The 13197-nt window shown below is 39.4% G+C and overlaps 1 protein-coding gene across 8 annotated transcripts in view; it reads left to right on the forward strand.

The window, feature by feature from the left end:
* The first annotated feature begins 1081 nt into the window (after positions 1–1081).
* The window catches only part of LOC115150686 (paired box protein Pax-7-like), a 62653-nt gene continuing 50537 nt past the window's right edge, over positions 1082–13197 (forward strand). For 2 of the 8 annotated variants that reach the window (XM_029694206.1, XM_029694207.1), the window contains exons 1-4: positions 1083–1602; positions 2942–3216; positions 3974–4103; positions 4364–4492. In XM_029694206.1, the coding sequence (XP_029550066.1) occupies positions 1518–1602; positions 2942–3216; positions 3974–4103; positions 4364–4492 (619 nt within the window). In that variant the 5' untranslated portion in view covers positions 1083–1517. Of the gene's footprint in view, positions 1603–2941; positions 3217–3973; positions 4116–4363; positions 4493–13197 lie in introns of all 8 variants that reach the window. The other 6 variants (XM_029694204.1, XM_029694205.1, XM_029694210.1 and 3 more) reach the window with 5 other exon arrangements.

The raw sequence follows: 13197 nt of genomic DNA on the forward strand, positions 1-13197 counted from the left end.
GTTTAAATTCTGCTTTGATCATTATAGTCTTATTACAATGACTTCATTCTGCATTGACAAGTCGTAAAAACAGATAGAAACCAGATAAGGTCTTTACTAATGTTGATTATTGGTCATTGCATGAGCTGCAACTCACAGTTAGGCGCTTGTTGGGCCTCTTTCTACAATTTATGTTGAAAAGTTATGCCAGATATCTTTTTCATTTTTTATTTTTTTTCACCTTTATTTAGTCAGGTAGGCTAGTTGAGAACAAGTTCTCATTTACAACTGCGACCTGGCCAAGATAAAGCAAAGCAGTGTGACACAAACAACACAGAGTTACACATGGAATAAACAAACATACAGTCAATAATACAATAGAAAAAGTCTATATACAGTGTGTACAAATGAGGTATGATAAGGGAGGTAAGGCAATAGCTTGCTGAATCACCTCAATGGTCAGTCAGTCAGTCCCTCAACGTAAAGGTCGAATCCATCCCCATGGAAATGCGGGTGACGATGAGCGGGGGAAGAGAGTTGCTCTTGGAGTAGTCCTAATATTCAGTTAACTTCTTTAACCTTTCTTGCACTTTTCGTGTAGTCTTTTTCCTATAGTGTTGAACCTCAAATTATTATCTGATATCATAAAAAGTTTAAGCCAGATTGACCATAGCAAATAATTATCTCCAAGTTTAAACAAGGAATTTAGGCTACTAAATTATACACATACATACATACATACATACATACATACATACATACATACATACATACATACATACATACATACATACATACATACAATGTGGATTTGTGAATATTGTACTTACACAAATATAGATATACATTAATACATCTTGTTTAGAATGATTCACGTGTGTGGACAGAGCAAAGGAGACGTGTTTTATTCAGGTATAATGATTACCATCACATCTGTTTGGTTTTGTTTCTCGGTTTTGTAATGTGGAGGGAGTGATGCAATGAACTCAAAACTGCATGAGCGCGTTGCTTCCCATGCCGTTGTCTGATTGGTCGACAAGTCCGCGGCTATACCCACTCTCCCGGTCATGAATAAAATAATAGCCATCGAGCCTATCGGCGCGCTCCAGTGTCTCCTCCTACAACGCGCGCCAAAGTTGGCCACTTATACTACTTTCAACCAGCAAGCAGTCGTTGTTAAAACTAGCTGACAACGTATATCAAGGTAAAGAATTAAATAAACTTTGCCCATTTACACATTTGAGTTCAAGGTGCCTCCCCTCCCTTAACACTGCACAAAACCCTTTACTAAAGAGCTCTTCTTTTACCCCACCAACTCACCAACCAGGTGACGAACATCACCACTTTTTCTGTTGGAGGGGTTTTAGTATTTAGGAGTTTCTCTGACTGGGACTACGATTTTATTGTCTGCTTTTTATCATTTTGAGAGGAGACATTTCGTCACATCCTGTCGGCTTAGACCTACATTTTCTTGTCTGGACTTTGCACGAGTAAGAATTTGGTCCCAGTGCCCAGTCGGTGTTGCTTCAGTAGCTAGAATGGCTACTTTACCAGGAACAGTGCCTCGAATGATGCGCCCTGCGCCAGGCCAGAACTACCCCCGCACCGGATTCCCTCTGGAAGGTACGGCATCTTTTTAACTTGGAAAATATTTATCGAGAGTTGCAACAAAAACTAACTCGTCATCTTAGAGGGAGGTTATAGCTCATCTTCGTGAAGATTAAGAAATATTAGGCAATTGTGTTTTTGATTTGTTGTAGCTCATCTTTGTTAAATATTAGACAATTGTGTTTTCTATTTGTCTATTAATTGAGGTCTAGGCTACCATACAGGGAAAATGAAATTGTTGTGTTACAGAATAGACAGACTAACATTGCTTGACAGGCCTAGATGTTGATTGTAGAAGTATAGGCCTACTTTAAATTGATTCTTTCTAGTGTTTGTTATGTTTACCTATGTCACTGACAATATGGATGATCAAAATGTTACTTCATAGAATTTTGAATGCGTAATAGGTCTATCCTCCTTATTGTTTAGTGATATTTTTATGCAATTAAAAACGTACTAAACCAATGGTGACATGGTTGCTAAGATAACTTCATGAGTCAAATTATAAACTATGCGAGGAAATAAAAAAAAGTTGTAAGCAAATGCGCGGAAAAATACCAATTTGTATTTGCAGGTAGGCCTATTTATGGGAATCGGTCCCAATCACAGCCTGTTCGTGCTCAAGAGCTTTTAACGAAAATGCACAAAACCAAAAGCTCCTGGATTTGTTGAAGTATCCTGTTGCTGCAAATGGAAACAAAATACACAGCAAAGAGATAGCTCAAAGGATCACATCAATATTTGTACAGCATGACTAGGAATAATCAAGGTGGAAAGTGCCACACTCTTCAGTGCCTCTTGAATACGAAATTAGATCCTCAAGTGCTCTATGGCACTAATGATGCGTCCTGCCGGCCAGGCTGACTGGGAATGAGAGTGGCAGGGTTCTCTACTAAGAATGGATGGGCTGTGGGATATGTTTCGAATGTGTCTATCTTATGGTTTAGTATAATAAACCTTTGCTGCTACCAGCTCTCACAGTCTAATGTCAGAGTTAGACGTTCATCCATACACTTATTATTACTGTATTATTATCACGGTTGTGATGACGATAATGCAAATTCATATTATTATGATGATTGTTATAGGCGCATGATAATGGAATTTGGGCCGAAAATTAATAGTCAAGAACTACAGGCCTAGGCCTACTCATTTTGTATTGAATTATTGTCTATGTGAAATAACTCAAGAAATCAATTAATTTAAAGTTGGCCTATATAGTACCAAACCAATTTCACATCAACATATTTAATTGTTTATCTTTAACCTAATTTCACATTGCCCTCTTTGTCATTGCATTGTTGTCTAACTTGATCTCTTGCGCATTAAACTTTAACAATTACAATATCATCAGGACAATATACAGGACCTGAATATGTTTATTGTGGAACAGTATCAACCCCCCTGGGCCAAGGTCGGGTTAACCAGCTCGGTGGAGTGTTCATCAACGGGAGGCCGCTGCCAAATCATATCCGACACAAGATAGTAGAGATGGCCCACCATGGCATCCGACCCTGCGTAATCTCGCGACAGCTACGAGTTTCCCATGGTTGTGTCTCCAAAATCCTCTGTCGGTACCAGGAGACCGGTTCGATTCGTCCCGGGGCAATAGGAGGCAGCAAGCCTAGGGTGAGTGGAGGACTATAGTTTCTACATTATTTCACAATCGACTTCAGCTAGCCGACACCTTGACCTGCAATCCGTGTAAGACTATCAATTCTTCTTCTTCTTCGTCAGTTATCATGTCACGTGCATTTTACACACCTGCATGCCTGCAAGATGCAACCATTTCCACATACAAACATTACGAGTTTTTAATAGTTATTACTATTGCATGGAGTGAAATACATGCAGTTTTGTGTGTGATTGATTTGTGAGGTAGCCTATGAAGACATGAACCATACATCTCGAAACTAGGCCTTCAATCAGGAAGTGGAGTAGCCTAGGCTATAGGTTCATGGCTAGAAGGTATCCAGTCTTTGTCGAATTTAACGTCAGATTTGGCTTTTCGTAGCAGGTTAGAAAATTTACGCAGCAGGTTAGGATAATTGACGCAGCAGGTTAGGATAATTGACGCAGCAGGTTAGGATAATTGACGCAGCAGGTTAGGATAATTGGAGGTAAGGTTAGGAAATGGGTTAGGGTTAGCTAAAATGCACAAAATAAATCTACTTTTGACGTTAATTTAACGAAATGACTGGGCTATAGGCCTTGAAATGTTGTAAGAAGGCATGCGTCAACATTTCAAACTCCCAATCAGGGAAACAAGTAGGCTATGTGTATTTGTATCCATATACATTACAATATCATGTTCTTCGTGTGAATTAAAAGTTATTTCGACTTTCCTCTCTCTGTGTCTGGTCGTTGCACATTATAAAACCCACAGCAGGTATCAACTCCGGATGTGGAGAAGCGGATTGAGGAGTACAAGCGAGAAAACCCCGGGATGTTCAGTTGGGAGATCCGGGACAAGCTGCTGAAGGACGGGGTGTGCGACAGAAGCACTGTTCCTTCAGGTGAGGCTTCTGGTAAGCAACTTTTCCTTCTTATGGTGATTACTGTAAGGGGATGAGACATGAACCCCTCTACAGTCTGGTATGTTATGTGCCGTTTTTATGTATTGTACTTCTATTTTTGTAACTTTATTATTTTTCACCTTGTCTTGACATGAGCTGATGAGCATATACATATGAGGAAATATACCATTCATTTACTACACAAAATACCGTCGGACTTTTTGTTGTTGTAATCCAAGGCCTATTTGGTTTTCTCTCAGTGAGCTCCATCAGCCGAGTTCTGAGGGCTCGATTCGGCAAGAAAGACGACGACGACGACAGTGATAAGAAGGATGAAGACGGGGAAAAGAAAACAAAGCATAGCATCGATGGCATTCTCGGTGATAAAGGTAGGCCAGCAAAGAAAAACACGGTTTACTTTGCTATAAATTGTGAATAAATTGTGTCATTCTTATTTGTCTTATTAAACAATAAAATGTTAGGCGTACTTTTATCCTATACACACACTTCCACGATAATGCTGTGTTAGGCTCATGCTTATTCCAATAGCAACATCATCATCATCATCAACAACCATTCGTTTTATTATTATCGCTATTGTTGTTATTATTACATTTTAGTAGGCCTATATAATTAATACTTATTTTATTTATTATTATTTGGAGGTGAAGCTACAGTTGTTTTTTAATCATCTTAGAATTTTCAATTAGGTCAACAATTGATTTAAATGTATTTTTCTATGGTCTATATCTCTTGGGAAATTCTTATACTTTTATGGTAAATCGGAAAATCGTCTCGCAGATTGGCTCATTCATTCCTGCTTTGAAATCCCAGTCAGTCTTTACTCAATTACTCAATTATTTATGTGAGCCCTGACGGAAGGTGGCCTATTTAGCTCCAGAAAATGTATTTGTTTTACAAATTCCTCTCCCGCTCCTTTAACGATCTTCCTAAACGACAGCTGACAGTTGACCGGTTTGACAATCAATGTCGGTTTAGAGACACTACATCACTTGTCAGTTAAACTGAGACGAGGAGGGCATCTTCTCTGCAGCCATATCCCCGTAATACTCATGGCAATTATGTTCATGCTTGCACACATTAACTAGTTGGTAACAAACGTTTTTGAAACAAATTATTCATATTTAAAAATAACAACGCTTATTGTGAATATTACAATTTTTAACATTATAGCTAATCGGAATACACGACATTATTTATTTAGCTAGTATTTTAAGATAACTCAAATTCATAATTTTGTATAGCCTAAGTCTATATGAAAAATGTAATTCAGTTAGTTAGTTCGTGTTATTGTGCCACTTGTCAGTGCACTATGTCATTGACTATAGAGGGAGAGAGAAAATCATAGTGCTTATACAAACCTGTCCTGAAAGAGACAAAGGTCGCCATTTAAGAAGATCAAACATCATTGAATAGGGTTTATATAAGAGTTCACAAAAAGCTTTTCCCCATAAAATACACAGCCAAACTTATTCGAACTTGAAGATGAACTTCACTCGCAAAACCTCTGTCCAATGACGCTTTTCTAAAGTGAAGATTCCGAGGTAGGTCTACAAAGGCAAATCTTAGAAAGCAGGGCAGCAAAAAGGGGAATTGTCCGTTCCATTCTCATTCAAAAACCCGCAACCAGAGAAAGAAAATAGTTTGGACAAAGGGCAAGGGTACATATAAAGGGAAATGAATTATTCAGTATACCCCGCTGGTAGATAGTTTTGTAATATTACGGAATAATCTGTTGGAGGAGAATAGCCAACGCATTTCATGGTGCAAAACGGTGCTTTCTTTTTTTAAATGGTTTGTGTCCATTTATCCATTTAGAGGTCGGATCATTGTGTTTCTTAGCTGCATGGTGTAATGTTGGCGTTTCACTTTGTAAACAAATAGCCTTTGGCTATAAACACTTCAGGCAAAATTAGCCATTGGTAGAGACAGTAACATTTCGGTTTCTGATTTCAAAGGGATTTTATCTTGTTCCATTCCAAGGTGAACTTGTTGCCGAATGTTTAACTGCAATTTTTCCTAATTGCTTTGCTATTTTTTCTGATGATGATTGTTCTTATTCGATGCTCAACACACGAATAGGAAACAGATGTCCGTCATGACCATGTTTACATCGAAGATTTGGTCGGCCCATGCCCTGCATTATGAAATATTAATTTACTTGCAACAGTGTCACATCAGAATGTTGGAAACCTCACGTAGATCTGAGGTCGTGAACTCAGAACATACCAAATTTGCTTTTTAATTCTTAAGAAGATTCGTATTTGTCCTTATACAGTTTACCATCCGGATGGCATTTAATAACGTTGAGACTTATTAGCGTAAGTAATGGAAACGTGTCTGTTGAATAGGTGTCTGTGTTGGAGTGGGGTGTAATAGCTTGCAGGCATGGTAAGAAATGTATTTATCCCCAATCAGCCCCTCACTCTCTGAGTTGGAAGCACAAACGTTATGTTGAAGGGTTTTAAAGCAGATTAAATTGAGCCTTTTATTTATTTTCACTTTCATCTCTGAGCGGAGCTCACAGTGGCTCGCCCTGGTGACACATTTACGAGATTTGTGGTTTGCTTCAGAGCTCTCTAGATGTATTAAATGTGTTTATTTATTTTATTCATAGGCTATATTTGAGTGTTGCATCACAGATTTATCTTCTGTGTAATCCGAAATGATAAAACAAGTAGGCTATTTTCAATGTATAATTTCAAGCAAGTTGCAATAGGCTATTGTATTTATATTTAACATTTATTTAACTAGGCAAGTCAGTTATGAACAAATTCTTATTTACAATGACGGCCTACCCCGGCCAAACCCTAACCCGGACGACGGTGGGAAAATTGTGCGCCGCCCTATGGGACTCCCATTCACGGCTGGTTGTGATACAGCCTGGAATCGAACCAGGGTCTGTAGTGACGCCTCTAGCACTGAGATGTAGTGCCTTTCACCACAGCCACTTGGCGTAGTTTAATGGAGATAGATCACCATGATGTATGGAGATGATATATAAGATTATATACAAGAGTTTATAGAAAGCTGTACTTCCACTGTCTTGGTATCCCTACACACGTGTTTATAAAAGGAACGCAGCCTTAGCCTATGTCATTTTGATAAGAATATTCATATATATATACGCTTTCCACCTGCCATCCTCAATAACATGATAGTGATAGTGAGGTGCTGCGATGACCCTGACAAGTTGAATTAGGCGACCAATGGGGTAAAGGGGTTAGACAAAACGCCACACCTGCATGTTCTCTATCCTGGAGAAGGTATATTGTTTGTGCATGACTGGTCAGAACGTCAGGGAAAAAATGAATCCGCCCATTTTAAAGGGACCATCTATAATAACAAAACCAACAAACTGTCCTCTGTAGCCTGGATGAATTGGCGAGGTGGAGGCAAGGGACACTTCAGCAAATCGTCGGATTACCTGTGGTTCTCAATCTAATCAAACAGAGGTCAGACGGGCTTTCTGGGCGTTGGGAAGGGATCACGAGAGAGAGAGCATTGGAGAGCCACTGTGGTGTCAGGCAATCCGAGGCTTCAGGCTCGCTTTCTCTGTGTGCATATTCAATTAAATGATCATGGGTGTCGATTAAGAACAAGGATGTTTTATGCAAAGGGTTAGTAAAGAATCACGTCATCTATGAGAACTGAGAAGTTGCAGACTGTATGAAACGACAGAAACGGGCAAAACAATTGAAAATGTATAAAAACCAAAAATAAAGAAAGCTTTGAAATGAGTGTGTTCGACGCACACACATCTCCGGAAATATAATGTAGCTATATTTCGGGGTCTAAAGCCGTGCTGAATGAGAAGGACAGGGGAATGAAGTAAGAGACAACTTCAAACAAATCCATCTGGAATAGTGTGTGCGAGAGGTTTAATGAAAGACAAACAAATCCATCTGGAATAGTGTGTGCGAGAGGTTTAATGAAAGTATGGGGAAGTTATTTAGCTATTAATAAAAAAAATCCTCAGGCATTGAGAGTAACTCCATCTGCACTTTCTTGCAGCTATTTGGTTGGGTTGAAATTGAGGGAGACCCAAATGTTGGGTAGAGATAACATACCCATCATAGCCCAGACCCTGCGATGTGCTTCACTGCATTCAACTCGGATTAACCTCCCCGCAGCCGCTTTCAACACATTTCACTGGAATTTACATTGGTAGATTTCTTACACACAGAGGGCAAAAGCTGAAATCCCTCGCAACAGCTAATTATATCATCGATTACGATATTATTGACAATAATAATAGAATATAATAATATGAATAATACGAATAGCCCAATAATATTATTATTATATATTAATAATAATAATATGTTCTGGTTCAAAACAATATATTAATTGTAATTAAGAAATCACATTGAACTATTTAAAAACGTTTGTAAACATTTTAAATCAATTATAGCCCACCAAAGACAATAGGCTACAAAGTTCTGTCAAATAATGTAAATTAGAGACTACTGTAAGCATGCAGGGTTATTTTATGGAAACGGACAGTCAAAATCACGATAATGACCATGGTGTAATCCTGGAACCAATCAAATTACCCAAGCCGCTCATAATTAGATTTCAAATAGGTTTGTTAGGAAAGCTTTGTCTTGAGTTTGACAGGACACTGAATTTTGAGACTCAAAACGCATAAATCAGTCATTGACATAGGCTGAAGACTCCACGCTCTCCAAAACTAACACAATCATTGGTAATTTATGCTAAATCGTTTGCACCGAAGCCGATTTCTTCGACAGTGAACAATATTTAGCAGGGGTCATGGTTTACAAGCTTTTATACAATTAACAGTATGGACCCCTTTAATCGTTACCCGCCACTGTGATAAAGGAACAATATTTTCACACCTCGAGTTGCTATCTGAACACACGGTGATTTATAGCCTATGTCACGGGGCTGATTTCTAAATAACACGTCAACCGATGGTAATGACACGTTAAACGGATACAGAAAACATTTGAACGATTAGGTCTCGATTCGTTCTCTCCTCGGGAGGAGCGTTAACGCGCAATTATACCCACTGTTTTGGGTGACCTGAGAGTTTGAGGGGGACCCCGAATTTGTCATGTGCAGGATTTTCGTTCTCCGCAGTCTTGTTAAAAAAATATTTAAAATAATAAAAATAGAGAGCAAGCCAAGGAAATATAGAAAGTAGATGAGGACAACTCGATCCTTATGCTTATCAGAAACATTATTGTTGCGGCACAAACACAATGGTGGTTCATCCTATTACAAACCGAAAGACAGTGTTTAAAAGCCTGCACGTCTTTTGGCTGGTCTGGTCTTTTAATTAAAGCAATGTTTGCCACGTGGGACAAGTCCTATCATGTGCACACTACTTAGGAGAATGGTTTTTCAATCTCTTGTGGGATTCTCCAAAATGGACAATCTTCCCTCTACAGCTATTTAAGGGACATTGGGAAGTGTAGAATAAGACATGGGAATTTCTACCTCATTTATAAAGACGAGTTCAGAATCCTTTCCTGCTTAATAACTTAAAAGGATTTCATTTCCCAGCTCATTTACTGTACATTGCTTTTGGATGCGATATAGCATTCCAAGGTTAACATTTCATGCTTGAAAAATATACAAATATTGTCCTACACTGTGTGATTCATACGTTTTTCAAAACTAAATTAAGATGCATCATCACTTTAGGACATTTTAATCCGTGCATGTTTTCGTCGTCCTCGTTGTTGATGATGATGATGTTGTTGAGATGGTGATCTTTTTAATCTAGACTAGACTACTCACTTCACATTTCCTTCATGTGGTCGATACTTCTGCAGCCGTTTTGTTAGCACCACGGTATTTAGTGTGCATGGGGGTTGCAGAACAGATTTTCTGACAAAAATCATATGGCACAAATGATGAAGAATTGCACTCAAGGCCCCAGTTATAGCAATAGTGTGCAGGATGTTCCTGTCATTTAACCTATTTTCACTAGAACTTGTGTTGACCCCATCGCACATTTCTTTTAATGAGAATATCATAGTATAGTTTTTCAATAATGATATAATTATATGGTCTGGCTTGACACTTTGGTTATGTGTGCCTCTTATGTGCGTCCACACACGTACTTCAGGAATATATCATGCTTGAAAAGCAGGTATCCAGAGATATATGATGTTCCATGCATAGTGGTGATGGGTGCTCCAGACACTTGAGTCAAGTTCTATTTTGGTGGAATGCTTTGTCAATACCCTTGTTCCAACGTAATTATGTCATAATTAAAATAGAAATGGTTGTTTTTATCAAAATGTTATTTTGGTGCGTATTGCCTTTCCTGTATTTCTTCAGTTACTTGCAACAGGTGGGCTGCATGCAATTATGTAAATTAGGCATCATTGGCTGGATGCAGGTACACAGGCCTGGACTGAATTCCTGGACAAAAGGAACACCTTTGTGAGAATCCTGTTCATTGACTACAGCTCAGCATTAAACACCATAGTGCCCTCCAATAAGGACCCTGGGATTAAACACTTCCTTCTGCAACTGGATTCTGGACTTCCTGATGGGCCGCCCCCAGGTGGTGAGAGTAGGCAACAACACATCCGCCACGATGACCCTCAACACGGGGCCCTCAGGGGTGCATGCTTAGTCCCCTCCTATACTCCCTGTTCACCCACAATTGCGTGGCCGCGCACTGCTCCAGCATCAACGACGGTGGTAGGTTTGATCACCAATGACGATGAGACACCTACAGGGAGAAGGTCAGAAACCTAGAAGTGTGGTGCCAGAACAACAAGCTCTCTCTCAACGTCAGCAAGACAAAAAGCTGATTGTGGACTACAGGAAACAGAGGGCCAAGGACTCCCCCATTCACATTGACAGGGCTGTAGTGGAGTGGGTTGAAAGCTTCAAGTTCCTCGGTGTCCACCATTAAGGAACTATCATGGTCCACACACACCAACACAGTCATGAAGAGGGCACGACTCTTCCCCCCCAGTGGGTGTTGACTTTATATTTTTGGTCAGTATAGAATGCCACATTTTCCCAAACGAGTCGCTAGTTTAAAGCTATTGCATGACATATTTCAGTTTCATTTTTTTTGTTTAACTTGAGCATGGCTGGTATAGACACCTCTGTGCCCTGCAATTTGAAAGATGTTGAATGTATCTCACCGGAGAGAGCATCTGAGCGAGCGAAACAGCACCCTTCTGTCTCTGTATGTGTAGGCCATCTATCTGATGTTGTCTGGTCCAAAAGAGTATGACATTGTTGCCGCCAGTAGCATTAAATGCAAGGGAAGCCAGCAAACATTTGGACTCCCTTAATAAAAAATAAAATAATAGCCAATCAGCTTTGAACTAAACTGAGTGAGCTGGTCCTGGCGCACTAAAAAAAGTGTCAAGGGAAGCCAGTTTGGATTTGGCGTCACTCCTATCAAATCGCATTGAGAGCGTTGGTCAGAAACAACTTGAATTGTAGCATCTCATTGTGTAGTTATCCTCCGGTGACTAGAGCTAGCTAAAATTGGCCCTTTCCTATATTAGCCATGGATGGGGACGGGGATTTGTGGTTTTATTTAGTTCTCTGTTCTGGCCAGGGATTATAATGGTGATTCTGATCCAACCATTAATTCATACATTGTTCCCCTGGCCTGAGAGGATGCAAGTTAAATATGTAGCTAGAAGAAGTTAACTAGCTAACGTTGCCCATGAAAGGAAGTTAGGCTAGTGAGCAATCATTTTAGCCAGGTAGTCTAGAACAACAAAACAAGTATGTACTGCATGACAGAGTGATAGACCACTTTGTCAACATGAAAGAGAAGAGGAGGTATTGGCCCTTCTCTACAAGTAGGGTGAGTCAACATGTTTTCTACTTGCACGAACGCGCACGCACACCCACACGCACACACACAGATATCAGAACCACCGACAGCCACATCATATTTAGTTTATGTTGAATGGACACAATCATTGTTGGTATCTTTTAAACTAACCAGAGGTGATTTGTTGATGTTGAAATGGTGCTGGAATAGTGGAGGCAGCTCCTGTTTTCTTTGCGACTTGCGGTAACTCTCTGTGGTTCTAATCAATAGTTGTTTAGTGGTCCGAAAAATCCGAGAACATTTACTTGATTGACCATGCTGTAGGTCATGTAACTGTTTTCTACATGCAATATGCTTTGTGGAATTCACCAGACAGGTTGCTACAGTTTTGTGATGAAACAAAGGTGTGGTTTATTCTGCCACTGTGTCTTCTTATTGTCTCGGCCTTAGGTCTGTATAACATGGTCACAAGGCATATGAACTAACAGGTTATAGAGCAAACAACGCAATTATCACAACACATAGGCTGTAATATGGCTTTTTTTCTGGCTTCCCACTGATTCTACCCATAAAACGCTACTGCCTACAATTCCAGCTCGTTGCAGTTCCCCCTGTAATTCATCTTGGTATCCCATAGAGAGGGGCCCATGTAGGCTTACCCAAGGTAGGCTATCTTAATGCTTTCAGACAACTCTTCCAAAACTTGTCTCAAATAATGCTGCATGACGGCGCCACTGCAAGAAAGCACCGTTTTCAGTCGAAAAGATAGACTAAACGAATAATGATAATACAATTATGATAGTAATGACACAATGTAGGATACTGTTATTACTATTCACCTATTATTGAACAAAAACGAAATAACGAGATTCTCATCAACATAATCCAGCGATTCTTACATTGCAATGCACCTGGGGCGTTTATATTGTCGGCCTATTCATTGAGCAGCTCGACATAAATATGAAGGTGTCGGCCTACCATATCCTTTTCACCCAAAATAATATAATTCGGCACATATAATATTATTTGGTCTTTTTAGATTTGGTTATTTGTTTCTTTCTGCTAATGTTGAGCATGGCTATGCAAAAGTTTACATTATGCCTATAATGCTTTTAAAATTTTATGATTCTTATTTTCTTCTTCTTCTTCTTCTTATTAATAAACGTATCTATTATTAATTAGCAATAAGATTGATGGATGGTTCCTTCTGTGGCATTCTACGAAACACTCCATTATGTGGAGACTGAGACTACTGAGGATGACAGGGGTAAGCTAGGGATCAAG

Source organism: Salmo trutta, chromosome 16 (genome assembly GCF_901001165.1).
Source record: "Salmo trutta chromosome 16, fSalTru1.1, whole genome shotgun sequence".
Classification (NCBI taxonomy): Eukaryota; Metazoa; Chordata; class Actinopteri; order Salmoniformes; family Salmonidae; genus Salmo; species Salmo trutta.